A 20,003-nucleotide genomic window follows, 5' to 3' on the forward strand; every position below is an offset into this window, starting at 1 on the left:
AACAACCTCTCTTACACACTTGTGCAAACTTACACATGTATCAACAAACACAGATGCATAATTTGTTCTCAGTGTATCCCTTCCCTTTAGTACAGGGAGACAGGAGAGACGGAGTTCTTCATGTCCATAAGCAGCTTATAAATACAGCAGCACCCCCTCCTCCTCTTTCTTCTGCTTCCTCCTCAGACTTCAGACTCTGCTCAGACCCTAAATGCTCTGCTACAACACTAACAGGACGTACTGCAGGAGGACTCGATGACAAATTATTTTTTATACTGTGAACAGCGGGGGAACAGGTGTTAAGAAGCGTGGATATCTCTGTCAGGGTGGGATGCAGTTCATAGGACAGTGGTTCCCAATCTGGAGCCCCAGAGGAGTTGCAACATAATCCTGAAGCAGAGGAGAGCTGATTGAAATGATATGAAATGAGTTCAGTCTATTTATGAAACACTGAAATCGTGATTGATGAATTACTGGATAATTCTATTTTTCTAGGCCCCTATTCAAACAAAGCAATCATTCTTATAATACTTAGACTACTAAGACATACTGTAAATTCTGAAATATTGTGTCTTAAATAATTCTTAATAGTAAATAGTAGTATTTACATCAGCTGCAGATAGAACCAGATCATTATGTGAATCGGGCTAAGATTAAAGACATCCTTTTATTACCCCGTTTATATTGTTAAGTGTATTTCATCATATTTCAATTAGTTAATCAGTAGTTTTTGATCAGTTTGATTTAATTTGATAGTTTCTGCTGCTGATGCAAAGTCTTAGGCAACATTTATATTGAGGAAGCTCCAGATATTGAGGAAGCTTTCAGGATTATGTACAATTTATGTACATGTCAATGGTGGAATCGTACATTATGCTGAATTAATAATGCGAGCCACTATCAAACAGGTAATTACAACCTCACTCAAGTAGAGATTCCAGATGAGATGAAGAGTGCATAGAATTGATTCTCTAGTCGAGGTCCATGTTGGCCACAAGGAGACATCATCTTTCAAAGCTTAAACAGTAAAAAAAAACATGATAGAAATGTGACATTTCTGTTTATTTCATGTATTAATATGTGAAAGGTCTCCTCATCAGTCCACACAGACCTGATGCTTGTCTAGGGCAGTCCTATTTCATTGTGCCACATGCGCTATAGGCTATTACTTGAGACAGGGCTGTGACGTAAGTCATAAAGTCATAAGTGGAACAGCCTCACTTCTCTCCAGGGATTTTGACCAGACACCAAAAATAAATCATCTATAAAACAATCTTTTTTTTTGGTTGTATATTTCAGTTAATATTTATTCAATTATTTGTTCAGTTGTATTGTCTGGAAATGTTTTTTTCCAACATGAAGATAAGAAAGCTTCACAGTCCTCAATAAGATTCTAGAGTGGAAATGCTCAATCTTTTACTTAATTTCCATGGAACTAAAAGTAGTGAACTGACATTCAGCCTATAATTACCACCATTTATACACCAAATATCAAGCTGCAGAAAATAAATATGCACCAAGTTGCAAAAGATTCCCATAATATACACAGAGGACACACAGGGCGTGCTGCTCTGATCTGAGAAGTTACAATATGTTGATGTTAAATGGTCACAAACTGAAAAGGTTGGGAATCACTGTCAAAGAGGATCATGGGATGCAAGGGGTTGGGAATCAGAAATGGGATGAAAAGCAGAGTTGGTATTGGCTGAGCCGTCACTCGACTAAGCTTGACGAGCTGGTGCATGAAGCATTTTCATAAAATAGACAAAAGCAAAAGCAGGTATAGGGAAACAAGCTGTAGGTGAAATGACCTTTAGCCTCAAGGCCTCCAGTGTAGACGTTGTCATAGAAACTGGAGCAAGTGGGTCTAATCTTTATCACGCCATCACCCTTCACCTGCTCTCCACGCACTCTCACCTGGGCTCACAACAAAAGGCTGACCTGCAAAGCTGGAACATTTCTTTGTTGTCTTTTCATTTAGTCATTAGCTAAGGTTTAAAGGAACAGGACAAAGAAAGCTTATTTGCTTTCTTTCCATGAGTGAGATGAGACGATTGATACCACTCTCATGACTATACTCACGTTGAGTGCAGACCTAGAGTCAGGGTGTTGTTAGCCTTGCTTAGCATAAAGCATTGAAAGTATTTTTTGCATCTGGCAGGTCGCTCAATATCCAAAGACGCTGCGGTCATTGAATAGAAAACTAGTTCATGGGACGTAGCCCCAGCATATAACCCGAGGAGTCTTTTTTTACATTTCTATTTGCTTACAGAGTAACCAAGTTGTAACATGTTAATTAGTGAGTTTTTGTTGGTGCAAGTATTTTTGAACAGAGCCGGGGTAGCCATTTCCCCCTGCTTCTAGTCTTTATGCTAAGCTAGGCTAACTGTGTCCTGACTCCAGTGCACCCAGACATGAGACTGATATTGATCTTCTCACAAAGAAAGCAAATTTGTATGTTCTCAAAAACTGTTACTTTTAGATGGTTACTTCAGACATGGCAGCTCAGCCTGGGTGTGAGAAGTGTGGTTTTTCTCAGGTCTGAGTTCATCCAGCCACCATCATCATCACCACCACCGCTGCCAACAGCGTTACTAGGTGCACTGACTCCAGTGTGACTCAGCAGCCAGTGGCAATATTTTTAGTTTTCTCCCTTTTTGGCTTCTCTTTCTTTCCCTGTTTTTGCCCCTCCTGAACCCCCCGAACCCCCCCCCCCCCCCCCCCGCTGTCCGTCCATCTCTTCTTTGTTTTGGCTACGGCTGCTCAGTAGGAGGCACTGTGAACGGCTACTGGAGCGACAGCCCGTGGTAGAAGACGAGCAGATGACAAACGCCACAGGGAAAGAAGAGAGAGAACATGACAAAAGAGACGACATACAAACATAGAAATATGCAATAAGATAAAAGAGTCGGCGATGATGGGATCTGTGTGTTTCTGTTCAGATATGTTGTATCTGCGGCACACATGGCAAGTGTGCACGTAGATGTTTGTGTCTGCATGTGTGTGTGTGTGTACATGTGTGTGTACATGTGTGCGTGTGTGTGCCCAGACCTGCATCTACCTCTGTACTAAGATGCACAAATACAAATTTAGAAAAATACAAGTAAGAAAGAACCCAAGAAATTCTGATTTCATTTTACTTCTTTGTTTATGAACAACCTGTGTGTTCACATGATGATGTCATCATTCTGTCAGTGAGAGTACTTTGTTTTTAGTAATCAAATTTTAAATTTTGTTTTTCTCTTCGATATAGATGTTTTCTTTTTGTTTTGAACTGGATTCTTCTAATGTTGCAGAAATGTGTTTGATTTCAGAACTACTGTCATACTTGTACATTTTTGCAGACAGAAATGATGTGTCTGTTGGCTAGGTTTCATATCTGTCCCTTTCCCTTGTCCTCACTCTCGCCTTCCTTCTCTCCCACCAGAAAATATCGTAGAGCTTTCAGCTGGAAGGAATTCATTCCTTTTGATTTGTATTAGGTTCTCAAAAGGGAAAAGCCACCACTAAATTAACGTGAACTCTGTTTAGTCAAGAATATTCTTGGACAAGACGCACATTTGTCTCTTGGATCTTGGCAAATAATGGTACTTTAAAAAGTGAGCTGAGGATTCCTTTTTCAGAGGAATCTGTGCTCTGAGGTATCTCCTTCCTCTTACTTTTTAATAGCTGGGAGTGTTGGGAGGTGAGGGCACCAAGTGAGGATAATCTGAGGAGCAGGTAGTTATGTTTGTAAAGAATTAGTTCAACATTTTGGGAAACACTCCTTCACGTTCTTGCGCAGAGTTAAATGAAAAAAATCTATATGTGTGTGTACTACATTTATAGCCAGAAAGCCATAGACATCTTAGATTCAAGACTGGAAAGTGAAGGGGAAATAGCTAGCCTGGCTACACCAGCACTTGTACAGATTAAACAAAAGAGACACAGCGTGTTACTTAGGGAGCTTTAGAGGTGTTGGCAAGCAAATTGTTGGACTGTTTGGGCCCAAGTTAGCTGTTTCCCGCTGCTTCTTTATGCTAAGATAATGTAATTGCCTCCTGGCTCTAGCTGTACTGCACAGACATGAGATCGACAATGATTCCTTATCTCTCAGCAAGAAAATGAATAAGCATTTTCTCCAAAATATCAAGCTATTCTTTTAACCCTGTTTCACCCTGATTTGGGGTCATACAGGGTTTGTGTCCTGCTTAGCTTCAGAAGTCCAGTTGAATCCTGATTCATGTATGAATGAATGATTTTGTGGTTTTAATCCACTGGGAATTCAGGATTAAATTCCTAGTTGGAAAATCATTTTTACTCCAAATGCACACCATGTACACACACACACACACACACACACACACACACACACACACACACACACACACACACACACACACGCACACACACACACACACACACACACACACACACACATAGATGTAAACACACTAGTTTCTCTATTGAACCTGTCTATTGTTTCTCACCATCTCATCATCTCTTTATCCTCCTCTCCCTTCCCTAATGTCCACTTGTTTTGGGTGTCTGTCACAGGCCACTGCTGATTGGTGGCTTTTGTCAAGATGATGTACATATGTAAAGTGTGTGTTGTAGATGAATCTGCATGGGTTTCCATTGCAAGCAATAAGGATACTGATATGACTAATAATGTGAGGAGGTTTGATAAGATTTTAGTCTTAAGCTTAATGAATGTGTACAAAACATTTAGAAAAATAAGAGTGTGTATGGATGTGTGTGTTAAGACGCATACATATGCACTAACAAAGCATGCAGGACAAAAAAATCTTCACCTCTTTGAATGCAAGAGGTGGGATGGGCTGATATTATGCATGCCAAAATGCTATGATGCTGTTGGTCAAAAAAGACCAAGTTAGGTACTGTAATGGGGCTGGGTGGGGTGGGAAAGTTTATTTTTGCAGGATGGGAAGGGGTTATGTTTCTAGTAGGTCTTGTATAGCTGCTTTCTTATTGATCTTGAGAGACTTAAGAGAAACATATTAACAATCATAGCTTATGATTTTTTCTTCTTTCTTTTGCTTCTCTTTTCACAGAGAACTGTTCTGAAAGCCCTGCGCTTATCAGATATATGCAAAAAGAAGCAGTAACTGTGAACTAATACTAAGACATAAAAAAAAAATCCAGCTTCTTCCATCATTGTCTCAACTTCTCTTCAGCAAGAGAGAGGAGAGACTCTTTTCCTCCCAAGATACCTCCTTTCCAAAATTTCCCTGTCCGTCTGCTTTTTCATTATCTTCTGTCAGTCTGTCCATGTCACGTTCCATTTCCTTCTGTCCTGTCCTACTCTCTACCCATGCATTTAAACTGCAATGATTTCAGAAGAAGGGTACCTCTGCAATGTGACAATGCAATGATTCAATGCAACCTCCCACAAAGGATGAGGATCGTGGCCAGATTAACCTGCCAGGCGGCCTCGAGCAGAACTGAGCTGCTCAACTCTTTCGAGCAAAGCAACCCTACCTCGGCTCTCCACGTTAGTTTGGACGAACCTTGATTAATGCACATTTATTTAAGCATACTCACCATGTAAGCATAATGCAGCATTGGCCTGCAGACGAACTCCACTCTCTGACACCATATCTGTAAAATAACTTTTTGAAGGTATGAAACACTTGTATGCTTTGTAATCATTTTTAGTGGTAACTAATTCACTAAAACACACAATGGACCTGAAGAACATTGGTAATGTAGTAATGTTAAGGCTACAGACAACCCATAATGCAACACTCTCTCTAAACTAGTTATCTCCTTAATAAGAAAAAAAACAATCTAAAGTTATGAATACATAGATGTCTAGTTGTTGAATATAATATGATTTTATTGGTGAGGAAGGTACACACAACTACAGAGGAGATGGCACATGGGTACAATCCTGAGAGCACAGCCTTTACCATTCCACTTTATAGTGTGCTCAGCCCAGTATCCATAGAAATTACTTGTGTGCTTTTTGTAGCAAGGTGGGAAGTAACGGAGTGGAGGTCAAGGCAGTGGATGGGCATGTAGCATAACAGACTTTCAGAAGACCACAGTTTCCTAACATGCAGTTTTTTCATTAGTAATAGTCACAATCTTTATCTAACCTTAACCAAGTGTTGTAGTTGGCTAACCGAACCTTTGCCATTTTTTTCCCATAACCGTGATCTTTGCCTAACCTTTGCCATATCGTACCAGAGATATTGTAGAAAGCAAAAATCCTAAAAAACATTGGCATTGGATGGAAAAAACAGAACAAAACAAAACAAACAACAACAACAACAACCCCAAAACTGTTGTCCTTGAATGAAATCCAAGGTTTTGGAGAATCTTCAAATATTCTTGTGTAGTTGAGTCTAGCTGAACTGTTCCACATGCTTTTGGTCAGACAGATTTGCCCTTTGAAGAGGTTGCATTGACTACCCTCAAAAGTGAAAGGTTTTAATCCAAATTACTGCTGGTTCTTTAGCTTCTACAAAAGATTTGACAACGTTTTTCTCTTTCTCATCTGTTCACAACTCAGGTATCCCCCCACCCTACCTCCCACCCACCCACCCACACACACACACACACACACACACACACACACACACTCTGTCACACACACCGGCACACCATGTTACTGTTCCTCAAAGATGTATGTATGAAAAAGGGAGAGAGAAGTAAAAAGTCAAGCTTTTCCTCTCTTTTCTGTGCTCTGTTTTGTGGCTCTTGCCCCCTCCTTCAAAAATGCTGTGTTGCTTTTTTTTGTCCAACTGTCCTTCCTGTTTTCTCCTCGTGTTGTCCGTTGTCTTTCCACCCTCTCAGTAACTGCGTCCCTCTTTCTGTGACTTGACCCCTAACAAAGCATCCATCCCCCATTCTGAAGTCTCTCGCAGCAAAAACCAAAAGGAATTGAGTGGAATTAGAGCGCCTTTGCACCTGAAAAAAACAAAAACAAAGAGTGGGCAAACACTGGATTTCACCGAGGAGGAAGACAGGAACGGACATTTAAATGAATGAAAAAAGACTGCAATGATATATTGTACGTGGGGAGGAGGGGAGAAATGTGCTATGAAATGATGTGTTCTGAGAGGATTGTCAGCCGAGCAGCATCAGAGGGAGGAGATGGAGGAGGAAAGGTTTTGGGAAGACAGGAAAGTGTGGTGATGATGAGGAGGAGGAGAAAAGAAAGAAAGAAGCAAAACCGCTTCTTCATGTAAGAATGTGTACCTCACTGTTCTTCCTGTGCACCGTTTTGCTCCTTGTGTTGTGTTTCCTCACCTGTGTGTGGTTCTGTGTTGGTGTGATATTTTGTTTTATGTTCTGTGTGTTTTCGTGTTGTGTGCCGCACTCTATTTCCTTCCCTTTTTCTTAAGTGGAGCCTTTGTGCACACCACACCTGGGTCAAACAGCCTTCACAAACACCACCAATAGCTTGTTTTATCCCACAGGTGCAGAAGAAATGTAGTTTGTCATTTGGGCAAACACAAACTGCACCAGAGCAAAATAAACAATGAGCTGGCCTGATGCAGCTAGCCATGCCTGTCCAATGGATGTGGGATCAAACAAATAGCTAAAAATCATTGTTATTTGGCCAAGGTCTGGTCTGTACATGTGCAGTACATGCAAGCTGAGAAGTTCCACGCGCAGCTCTTGGTCTGGATTTTGGCCCAATCCTGGTTGGCTGCAGTCCTCTGATTTGAACTTTGACCTGTGATCTTTTGATTCCACTTAGATTGTCTCCTCAATGTCTCTTGGTCTCATCAGCTACTTAATTAGCATTCAAAAATTTGTTATACCAGAGGACTGAGCAGCCCCCGAGGACTTCTGCAGATTTTGTCTCTGTGTGTGTGTGTGTGTGTGTGTGTGTGTGTGTGTGTGTGTGTGTGTGTTACAGAGACAGAGAGAAATGATAGTGTGTGTGACATTCAACCTCTGTGTTTTCACTGTACTTGCATGTCAGCTGGGCTGGGCAAGCTTTGTAGTGATGTGTCTTTTCTTTGCTTCAGTGGTGTGTTTGGCCTGTCATTTCCTTGCCTTAGTGCACAGCATTATGTTGCTGCAGTTTCCATTAGTACCGACAACTCTTTCATATTGAGCACCACTGGAAACTACAGGTTAGATGAGGAACACTCAATCTGCCATTGTAGAAGTCTATATTCTTGCTACAACCTCAGAGGATTTTTTTTTTTGGAATGTTGTGCAGCGGTATTAAAGAAAGAAGGGTTTCTACAATGGCTAACACTTTCACTCTCATTTTGAACATGAAATCAACTCCCAAGGCCTCTTTGCCAACAGCATCTTTGGGATTAAGTCTGCTGACATTATAGCAATAGACAAACTAGTTCTCAGCATTTTGTGTATTAATATTGACCTTTTGCAGCTGGCCCATTTTTTTCGTTTGTTCGATTTCCTCACAACTTCTGGTTACTATTGCTGGCTATAATCATTTCCAATAAAAAGACGAAGTCCTGATTGGTTCACAGAGCCTAGTCTATAGAGCTTACACATTTTTCAAACTTGAGCAGGTCATGTGACCCCACATCACCACATCCACCACAGATATCAAATTATAAAGATGGTCTTATGTTTGTTTATGTTGGCTGTCTTACAGCCAGCACAAGTAGCTTACTGTGTGTGGCAGTAGCTGTTAGCTGTTAGAAGCTGATTTTTCAGAATGACTTAAAACACATCTTTTCATCCATGTGATGTAATATATGTTTATTATATAGTATAATTTGGAATAATTAGCTTGCAGTAGAATTACAGTATAAACCCCTGTCATGGAAAACAACAAATGAAACTGTGTTTTGGAGGAAGAAATTTTATTAACACAAGTTTTAACTGGCCACACTCAGACAACTTGTGTTCTGATATCATACTGTTCTAAACACATAATAAAACACAAATACCAACACATTCTGAGCAGTCACCAAGACTGTTACACCAGAAACATGACCAGCTGATCCCAGTTCTGTGTGGGAGAACTGATCTGATTTGCACTGCTATGCAAGCAGAGGTTGTTGTTGTTTGTCAGACTACTGCAGTCCTCCACACTGTACTTTAGGTTATTTAACTGATTCAGATATTTGCTAAATTTGACAAGAGGTGATAACAAGCAGCAGATATCAATCTATGCAATATGAGACATCCCCATTGCCTGTGCAGGCAGGAAGTTAAAAGACAAAATTACATACATTATTTCCATTTTTTCATCTGTGAAAGATGTGGGGAAAAAAGTTTTGGCAGGACAATTTACACTTTAGACAATCACTTAGAAAATGTTGGTGTTTTGATACATAAGAAAATATACGTTAGAAAGATTATCCTGGCAAAACTCTCAACTCAGCATCCAGATATTAGCTTTTCCTGGAGCTCTCAACCCCACCTCACAGTCTTCATCAGCCAGTGAGTCTGCTCAGTCATCATCACCTGTCAGCGATGGTATGTGGAAGCACTTACCCGCTGAAATAAGAGTACCAGTAGAACAATGTTACAAGCTTTGAACAATTATTTGAATACACTATCAGAATAGTTTGAAGAGGAAATCTCTTTTTGGTGGAACTTATAATGACTCACAGACATCTGCAGAATGTCACAACATGCTGCAACTAGACTCTGCTTTTTTGTCATGGGTCATGTGACAAAAAGGTTGGGAATCTCTAATTAAATGCTTGTCATTGCAATTTCTGAACTTATCCTGTATGTTTTATGTAAGAATTTAATCTGCAGAGTAAGAAATGTAATAGGGTGATGAGTAAAATATTTCCCTCTGAAATATAGTGGAGTAGAAGTAAGAGGTAACATGAACTATAGATACTGAAGTGTAGCACAAGTACCTCAAAACCATGCTTAAATACAGTATTTGAGGAAATGTACTGTCCACCATTGACTGTCAGTCCTGTTGACATGGGACCGCTTATGAAGATGGTGACGTGATTGAAAGCTCCAGAAAAAGATACTAAAATGACTTTTTTTTGTCTTGTCAAACTTTACAAAAGGATATTATTGTCTATTGCATAGAAGGTTACCAACAAACAAGTGATCTTACCCAGTCTTGATGCTTTTGGGAAACAGGCCCATATCTAATGTGGTTCCACGCCCGACCTCAGAAAGATATCCATACCTTTTCAGTAGAGGAAATGTAAATAAATACAGATGGATGAAAGCTGAAATGTTCTTTTCCTGTGATGGTGGGTAAAATAATTGTCAGTTGGGCTTATTTTGTCTTTGTCTTTTTGAAGTTTTGTATGTAAAATTGGTCCTACATCAGCTGTAAAATCTGATTCTTGGATAGAACAATCTCATTGGCCAATACTGACAGATCAGTTCTTAGTAAGAAATAGGTTTCAAACTAGTGATTTGCTAAATCAGGTGAAATCAGATTTCATTAAAACTTCAGAAATATCTCAGTTAGTTGAGATCTTAGTAATAATTCATTATAAAAACAGAATTGATAGACTGATTGAAAGATTTTGGTCAGATATGTCCATATTCTATACAACCACTAGTCCTCACTCACTCACTCACTCACTCACTCACTCACTCACTCACTCACTCACTCACTCACTCACTCACTCACTCACTCACTCCTCAGTTACATGACAGCTACACCTGGTGGTTAGTGGGAGTAAATATTTAGGAACAGCTAATCACTACATAAGAGGCAGCTCATGAGATGTAACCTGTTGAAGTTGCACACTGACGTCAGAAACAGGCTAAATTTGAACTTCTGAACAGCTGCTGCGACTAGCTGCAGGATCATATGTCTGATCCCTATGAAATCAAAAATAACATTATTTTACCCACCAGCATCATTCCACTCACTTACAGTATGTACAAAATGGACTTTGACCTTTGTCTGCACCAGACCTGGATGTAACTGATTGGTATATACAGTGGTTAAATCGAAGGCTTCAGCTGAAATATATGAAGACAATTCAGATGTTTTGTGCGTTGTACACTCACATGACAAATTCTTTAATTATTTCACTTTTTGGCTCCATCAGAGCACAATTAAACTATGCCATGGTCTGGTGTCTGAGGGTCAAGAGTCCTTACTTGTTCACTTTAATCCCACACTAAAGTCTCTTTCTTTTTCCCTTTCAGTGCTGAGTTTCTAAACCTTCCTTTCCCTACAAGAAGAGGAAAACAATAAACTTTAAACTGCTGCTCCTCCATCTCCCCAACGGAATTCACTGTAGAAAATGGGAGGGAGATAGAGAGAAAGAGAAAAAGAGAAGATGAGAGGTAGAGATCATCACAGTCACTGATACTGACCTGAACATTTTCATCATCTGTGTGACACATTCATATGCAACCTCGCTAATGATCCCAATGAAGAAAATGCTTATGATCACATGTAAGGCCTTTCGAGAAGGGAGAGAAAACATTTCAGCTATTGTGAAGTGATTTTCAGAGCAAACCACAGCATGGATGCTCCCAGTGTAGCAGCCAGAGGGCCTATGACAGACTTGGATTTGGAAACCATGCGACAAGGATGCCCTCAATGTCCACAAGTATTTGTCATTTATTTGCGTTATTGCTTTCCTGACCACTCTTTATTTCAAGAAGCTGCATTCACAACTGTTGATTCCCGGTGGATGTTCCATTCTTTTGGCACTCAAAGCACTATGCAAGGTGAGGGGTGGTCCATCGTGATGTCTAATGGCTCCGGCAGAGTCTGATCCAGTGTTGCTGCTGGGGTGCACAGGCTGGGCTGCCCTCTTAATCTCTGCTGAGCTACAGGACTTTTGGCTGAAATCTATTCATACATATCAGAAAACATCAGCCATATCACATGTATATTTGACATGATCCTGTCTATTTTATATCATCTGGATCTTCCAGGAGACAGTTGACATCTTGGGACTTAAAGTTCAACTGATCAAAGAGCCGGTTTAATCCACCTTGTGATGGAATTAACCCAAAGACAAACACGTGGATGGACATCCAGCTAGGGTGAACAGAACCCCTCAAAGATATGAAACTGGCTCTAACATTTGCTAACAAAAAAAAGGTGTCACTGAAAAGGAAGACATGATTGACCTTCTTTCTCTCTTTCTCACTCTCTCTTTCCCTGTTGAGTCTTGACTATCTTGACTGCCCCTTTTCCTGCATCTCAGCACCACTGCTGCTCCCCCTCTTTAGCAAAACTGCATGGCATGAATGAAACCAATTAAACCGGAAGAAAGACGGTCAAAGACACAATGAGTGGATTAAAAAAAGTGAGGAGAGAGAAGGGAAGGAGTCCATGAGATAGGGGGAGAGGCCATAGATTTCTTTTTTCCACCCAGCAATGTCAATGCAAAGTCATCATCGTTATTCAAGCTACTTTTCAACCTCCCAAACTGGCTGTGAACATTTGCAAAACAGCACCTTCTGCAGCAAACTGCTCTCTCAGACGGCATGATGGATGAGGAGGAGCTCCCTCCCCCTCTGAGGGAAAGAGGGAGGGGGGAAGGAGAGTCTGCAGACCATACACTCTATACCTCTGGGGATGTGGGGCAAGAAGATAGAAGCTTTTTAAAGAAAGCAGGTATTCGGCAGGAGTGGGAGAACATCTTTGAGAAACTATTCTAGGGTACACAAAAAAAAAAGAAAAAGAAAAAAAAAAGGCAACGATTGCAAATTAGAAATGCGTTTTTATGACATTGTTTACCAGCATGAATATTCTGCATGACTTCTGCAAGCCATTCTGATCTCCCCCATGAATAACAGGGCTAGAAATTGAGAATTTAAAAATGAAAATTGAACTAAAGTGATGTTATATGCAACAAATTAAAAAAAAAGAATCTAGGATTACGTTGAAAACAGATTTTCTCAATTTTGTTGTTAATGATGAAAGATGAAGAATTAAGAAAAAGGGGTTGCAACATCTACCCTGTTTTCTTTCTTTGAGAAACCCACCCACCCACTCACCCCCTCCAAAAAAAAAAGAAAAAAGAAAAAGAAAATCCAGGAAGACTCCTCCCAACTTCTGCAAGTATTTATATTGCTACTATTGCTACTACAAGTTTGTCTACTACTACTACTTCTCACCTGGCTGCTATTCTGCTTCTTCTTCTTCTTCTTCCTCCTCCTCCTCCTCCTCCTCCTCCTCTTCTTCTTCTTCTTCTTCTTCTTCTTCTTCTTCTTCTTCTTCTTCTTTTTCTTCTTCTTCTTCTTCTTCTTGTAGCCTTTTACCAGAACCCTTATATATAACTCTCTCCAATGGCAGCTGTGTGTGTCTGTGTCACAATCTGGACCCAGGACTATCAAACTGATGCTGAAGTGAACTCTGCTGTCCACGCTGAGATGTCAGTGATTCTGCGTATTTAAATTGAAAACATCTGTTGTCCCTTTTCTTGGAACTTTTTCATGATCTTGATATCCAAGGCAACGCCACACCTTCAAGATTAGAATGGTCATCTAAAGTCTGAGGTCAAGGCTGAGTGAAGAGGTACAGCTGAAGTTATTTCTCCACACAGTGAACCAGGAAAATACAAGATGGCTGCCTCATCATCACGGGCTGTTATCGGTATATCTGATATATCTGTGTATCAGGTATCAGGTAGATAATACTAAATCGCTTTTATTATTTCCATTTAATATATTTAAGTTTTTCCCTAAAAACAATCAAAAAGATGAGCAAAGAATCCAGCACACTGTCCATCACTTGGACTCACTTTACACAGTTGTGTGCAAGATTCTTTGGTTTTCTTTTCAAGTCAAGGTTTTTAGTTCCTATGCACACGTCACTAAGATTCAAAGGTGTGCAAGAACTTTTCTTGAATTATGGCCTAAAACAAAATCTAATTTCATTAAAAAAATATCAGCTTTAAAACACCCAACACACAATTGCTGAATGTAAGCTAATCATTTCATGTCGAATATAGACGACGTGACGTTCTCAATAATAGCTACGGCCCTGACAAACACAAGGAAAGACAATATGTGGTTCAGGAAACATCCCACCTCAATACAGATGACAGGAACTGAAGGAAATCATCTGCAAATGCTTTCTTCAGTAGCTTATTCATGGTGTAGTGCTGCCAAATCTACCTTCTGACTCTGTCAGAGAATCAGATAATCCCATAATGAGTGACAGTCCCTGTAAACTTCCCTACTAATGCATTATTTCTTCTTCACCTTGAACCCTGTTTTGCAACTTACATGCTAAATGGGATTGGTGACTTATTAACCTTACTTGATGTAGCTCGAATGTAGCCATAATATCAGTCAGTTAAAGCTCTGCTTTTGTTCAATTTTCATGCTGTTGCTTTCAGAATAGCTCAGGAAAATAATGACTTTCTGCATGGTGTTCCTGGCGTTTCATAGTGTACTTAAGAGTGTTGAGGGCAGCTGCTATTTATTCACTGAGTGAAGCTGGGAAATCACTTATTACAGTGTTAAAAATCAAGATCAGAAGGGTCAATCAGGGTCATAACTCTGTTAAATTGGAACACACAGACATCATGCATGCACTGCTGGAACACAGCTTACTCCTCCCAATGACTGTAGTATCTATGCGTCTAAAAAATGCTTAAAAAAGATGATCCTTTTTGACTCAAGGTTTGGCCAGGTAGTCATCAAAACCTCTATTCAATTTCTGTAAACTTTTTTCTGCATAATAAACTGTCCTAGAACACTTATAGTCCTGCTGGCATACCAAGTGATGACATTTTTAGTGTAACTTGTTCTGAAAACAATATATGACCTGCCCAGCTAAGACATGTGCTAACTATATCACAAGCCTGGAAATACAGGGAGTGAAAACTGAGCAAAGACAGCCAAAGGTTCAGATTATTATCCTTAAAGATGACCCACTTTGAAAAACTTTAGCAATCGTGAGCTAATGTGCAATAATTCCAAACAAAGTCTCTTTCAAACACTGTGGTCAAACTCCTACAACAGGGTGCTTAAACACTGAAATCGTTCGGGTCTGTCACCAGCTAATACAACCTAGTGACACAGCGTAGGAGCAGAGCATCATGTCCCTCTGTGAGATGACAGAAGAGGCACAGGTGCACAGTGTACAGCTCATTAGTCAGACCAGCGTGGATGGATGAACAGCAGTTCCTGTGTGGCGGTGGTGGTGGTGGTTCCCCCAGGGTGAGAGGCAGCCATCTTGGCTCTGTGTGCTTAAACAGGGTTGGCCAAGTACCCCTATCACCAGGAACAGCAGAAGCAAGGATGCTCTGCCAGACGTTATTTCTCACAATCTGTGGACAGAGTTGAACACACTACAGTAGATTCTACAGGAAGATGGAAATATCGTTAAAGGTGGCAGAAGCACTGTGAGTGGACTGAAAGCTAGCAGGCACTGGACAGATGTTGTATTACAAGGAAAGATGTAAACTGTTAGAATCTGGTTTGCCTGGATTTGGATTGTGTGGGTACTTCTGTTGATGTCTTTATTATGCGTCTCATGCATTAATGTTCATTTGATGCTGTTTGATTTATTTTAATTGCTCTGTATTTATTGGCATTTGCTTTGTGAGACCATGTGGCCCCAAACTGAGCAAAATTGTTGTAAATCTGTGTAGACATTGATGGATTACTGGTCAGGCCTGCCAGGCACAGGCCCAGGCGCCAAAGGATTCAGGGGTCATCTGGTCAATCAAATGACAACGAAGAGACACAAAATTACTGCAAAGACACACAACTCCTTCAAAGAGAGAACAAATGCCTGCGTTGTCTGCAGTCATTTTGTGTCTGGGTATCTGGAATGGGGGACCTTTTACATGTCTGTGCCAGGGACCCATCCGTGAGTAGGTTTTTCATTTTGTGGCTGACATACAGCCGAGCTATGACAAACATCAAATTAAACATTCCATTCATAGCTTTTTCTCTATTAAAAACATCTTCTAAAATGCACATAGACGACAGAATATATTTGATGAAAGCTATTGGCAGACAAATCTGCAAGTTCGTCAGCTGTTCGTCAGTTACTGAAAAAACAAGGGCTATTGAGCGAAGAGAATTTACTCTGGCAAACATTCGTATTGTATCGAATTGTAACAGTGCACACATCAGACAATTCAGTCAAGATACAAGACCACACACTTCAGAGTGGTAATTCCAGGGACTTTGTATCTCACAGAAATTTGATTAAGCAAACCTGACTTCAGGAAAACAATGAACATGGAGGCTGTTGTAGTCAGCTGGTTGCACTTGTGTGGCTGACAGGATGGAATTGAGATTGCAGCACAAGCTGGAGGTGAGTAACAACATCATCTAGTTTGTGATGCTTCCCGGTCAGCTTGCTCTCATTGGCTATTGCAGGTTTCTGCTCAATATTCAATCGCTGTTCTTTTCACATTACAGGACATCAAGTCATAAACCCTTCACACTGCAGGATCCCTGCAGGATCCTTTGGGCAGATAATCTGTTCAGACCAGGCTTAAATTGGGAACAATCCCTGCAATAGTAAGGATGAGCGAATCGGACCCAAAATCTGCCTGATTGTCGTCTAGCATAGTTCCTCATTCTCCTCACATAAAAGACTTAAAACTTAAACTTAAGACCTTCAATCTTTGTATTGATATGAATTCTTGACCCTGTCCCCCATCCCAAATTATTTTTCTAAATGGTTCTTAGTGCTGGCATTGGCAAGTAATTTCAAGATGTGTCGGACGTGCTGCTTTACATAGTTTAACTAAGGTTTTGGTTGCTATGCACCGTAAAACTTCCCCTTACCAGAGGCGATTTTCACATTATTATTGTTCACTGTAGAATTCTGCGGAAAAGGCCCTTTACTCTCTTGATGAATTGGGGATATGAAAAATCCTTGGCACTGACAGAGAATGGGTTAGTTAAGTTTATATGTCGGTATGTGGGGAAGTCCAGAAATCTGGATTCACCCAAGGTCCGATAGCTCACTGGAAAGGTATGCAGTCATGCTAACTGAATCCAATACCGTCAAGAGTCATGGCTGAAATGGAGTAAATAGCCGGCCTGCTTACATGTGAAGCTTGATTAGCACTACACTGTGCATTGTGGGGATCAAAAAGATTACTATTTGGTATCCATACCATTTAAAATTACTGTATGTTGTCATAATCCAAAGCAGAAAAATAAGTGTTAAAGTTTTGTTTTGTTTTGTTTTGTTTTGTGTTTCATATGTTTTTCATTTAAGGTTTTCAGATATGCACACTATTCTCTGTATCAATCTGGAGGAGTCTTAACAAATAGCAGGGAGCTGAAAAACAATTAGAGAGCAGGGCCTATCTCAGGAAAACAGTGTATCAAAAATCTGGGAGATGGATTGTTGAGATGTTATTGTTGATACTTGAAGCCTGGAAGTAGATTTCTCTGTCATTTTGGTCCTAACTGTGTCCCACTGTCCTTTCACGCTACACAGGTCTCATTACTTCCAGGGTGTCTTTTTTTCATGCGGTACTGTGTGTGGTGAAATTGGAATTGGTTCTGATATTTTATATCTCTTGTCTTCCTAAAGCTATAAAGTACAGCTTCAAAAATGTCAAAAATAACAGCCTATCATGTAATGTACTGTAGCTATACCAAGGTGAACACGACTTCTGTCAGTGTCATACATTGTCAATTTATATTGCTTTCAGCTTTTTTTTTTTTTATTTGCCAAAACTGTAGTTTTTGGTTTACATATCATATATTTTGTATATTTTAACTCATGCAATTATGATGAATTGCGATCATGAAGATTATAGCAATGCATTGATTAAGGCTTTTGTATTGAAGCATGCAGTGTTCATAAAGAGGAAAATGGGTTACAGGCTTCATGTCATTGTGCTCTTGGAGAGCAATTGGTCATGTGTCACATACAGTATGGGGTTTTGGGGGGGTGGGGGGAGGGGTTGTCAGATTTTTAACCTAGTTCTACACCTGTTACTATAGAATGAATGCATACAAGGGGACTCCTACAATGGCCCTAGCCCTTTACTGTAGATGTAAAAGTTGAAGTCTAGCAATAATGTGATTGAGCCAGTAACATTTCTAAACAATATTGCGAATCAGAATTGCCCAGACAGATTAAAAAAACAAGGGCCAAAATTTAAGCAGCCAAGGCCAAGATATTTTTCCATTTACTCCTAGCATGGGTCAAGCTACAGAAAGGCTGTATCCTACAGTTCCCATAATGCAGTTTGATTGTGTTTGTCATTAGACCCTTGTTGTCTGGTAAGCACCCACATCTTTCCATGCCGACAGTTTGCAACAAAGGATCGGTTGACAGCCATTGTCAAACAGTTTGTGGCTCAGTGTAATGAAGATTCATCCAGTTGAGGACAGGATGACTGGTTCAGACCAGAGGCTCTGATGGTCCAACCAGAAACTCTCCTGGGTCTTTGTCTCACAGCCTTTGTGCTGTCCCTATTCAAAACTCTGTAGTCCTCATGAAATATCCAACAAGTGCACAATTACATAAGTTTGACGAGGAAGTGATGATCATATTGTTGTGTCCAGAGGCCACAAATGCTCATTATTTCCCAACAAAAAAGCACACAAGTACAAAAATCACACAATGGTTTACTGACATTGAAAGGTTGAAAAGTATTTTCCCTCCTCAATTCTGTGGCGTCCTGCAGAAATGACCTTTGTAATATGCTCAGTTTGAGCACTAAGCTTTCAGAGCAAAGATAGTCCATGTCTCCAATGTCTGGTTTGGTGCTCAGATGTATGAAAAAGAATTGCCTCAAGGGTTCATGGGATATGGATACAGGCCTGCATCACACTGGGATCCACAGCACCCACCAGCCCTGTCTCTCTCCTTCCATACATTTCCTAGGGCATGTTGCTTCAGAGACCAACCTAAATAAGATATAATAGAGACTTACAGAGCAGTAGGAGAAGAAGAAGTAGTGATGGCTGCACAGAAAGACAAATAGAAACCTTGATTTTTCCACTGCAGTGTAGTGGAGACAGAGCAATAATGGCATAAGCTTTTTTTTTAGGGACTCTGGTTTTGGTGATGTGTGTGTATGAGTGTGTGCAAGAATGTGTGTGATTGTCTGTATAACTGACATGTGTAAGAGAGGAAGTATGCTGTGCAGACTGAGCTAACACACCCCTGTGAGAAGACTGACAGCTGAGCTAACCAATAGTGCAACTTTACTTGAAACCCAAACAACAACCAAACATATCAGGACAAGACGCAGAGGAGCGGCTCTGCCCACAGTCAGCCCCTCCCCACCATCACCTCCACCAACACCTTTTTTTTTTTTTAATGCTGAATGGAGTTTTAAAGGCCTTTATACAAGTATTTCAAGAAGCCAGGGGCAATCAGATTGGTGGGTGGTGAATCGAACACGACAGAAGCGGTTGCTTCACAGCTTTATGTGAGTTAAAACCTCCATGCATGTTACACATCTAGCCACCAAATCAGTGATGTCACAGCCAGCGTTTCCACCTTAACAGCAGACCAAAAACATCGAGTGACATCACTGATTTGGGTGCAGTCAGAGGTGAAACGTATAAGTTTGAACTCGTTACTGCCCTGTGGAATTACCTTTTAAATTGAATGGACACAGCTTAACTCAAGTTAAGACCCAAAATATAACCCAAAAATATAATGTATATCTTTTTTTCTTTATTAGTTAATTACACTTCATTTTGCAATTTTAGGTGAGCTAACTTGCTTATCCAGACAATGTCGGCTAATGGAGATGGGCCATAACTAGCTAACCTAGACCTTTGACAAGATGCTCTTCACTCACGTTCCACTGACCACTGTCTGGATAAACTTGTTAGCCATCATGGACCCAAAATCCTGATTAAAAACTAGCTAAGTGAACGCTCAGTGAGCCTACATTGTCTGCTTAGAGAAGTTAGCTGACTTAGACCCATAAATTAAAATGTCATTAAAGCCAGTAAGCTCACCTTGAGTTAAGAATATTTTGTAAAACAAAAAAACAAAAAAGAAAGAAAGAAAGAAAGAAAGAAAGAAAGAAAGAAAGAAAGAAAGAAAGAAAGAAAGAAAGAAAGAAAGTCTGCTTCAGCCCATAGAAAGCAAGTTTGGCTGTAAAACTCCAGTCTGCTTTTCTTGCAGCATCCTGTCCTCCTCTTCTTCA

At 40.3% G+C, this 20,003-nt stretch overlaps 1 protein-coding gene across 4 annotated transcripts in view; it reads left to right on the forward strand.

Annotated features, from left to right (window-relative positions):
* LOC139342887 (voltage-gated potassium channel KCNC1-like) overlaps nt 1–12,904 on the forward strand; it is an 81,525-nt gene extending 68,621 nt beyond the window's left edge. Inside the window, exons 5-6 of one of the 4 annotated variants that reach the window (XR_011603077.1) lie at nt 5,055–7,192; nt 11,086–12,904. Coding sequence is in view for 3 of the 4 variants with exons in the window: in XM_070980166.1 (XP_070836267.1) it covers nt 2,768–2,811 (44 nt within the window). In the remaining variant the exon portion in view is untranslated. Of the gene's footprint in view, nt 1–2,767; nt 3,080–5,054; nt 7,193–11,085 lie in introns of those variants that run through there. The other 3 variants (XM_070980168.1, XM_070980166.1, XM_070980167.1) reach the window with 3 other exon arrangements.
* Nucleotides 12,905–20,003: the final 7,099 nt, after the last annotated feature.

This window comes from Chaetodon trifascialis, chromosome 15, assembly GCF_039877785.1.
Source record: "Chaetodon trifascialis isolate fChaTrf1 chromosome 15, fChaTrf1.hap1, whole genome shotgun sequence".
Classification (NCBI taxonomy): domain Eukaryota; kingdom Metazoa; phylum Chordata; class Actinopteri; order Chaetodontiformes; family Chaetodontidae; genus Chaetodon; species Chaetodon trifascialis.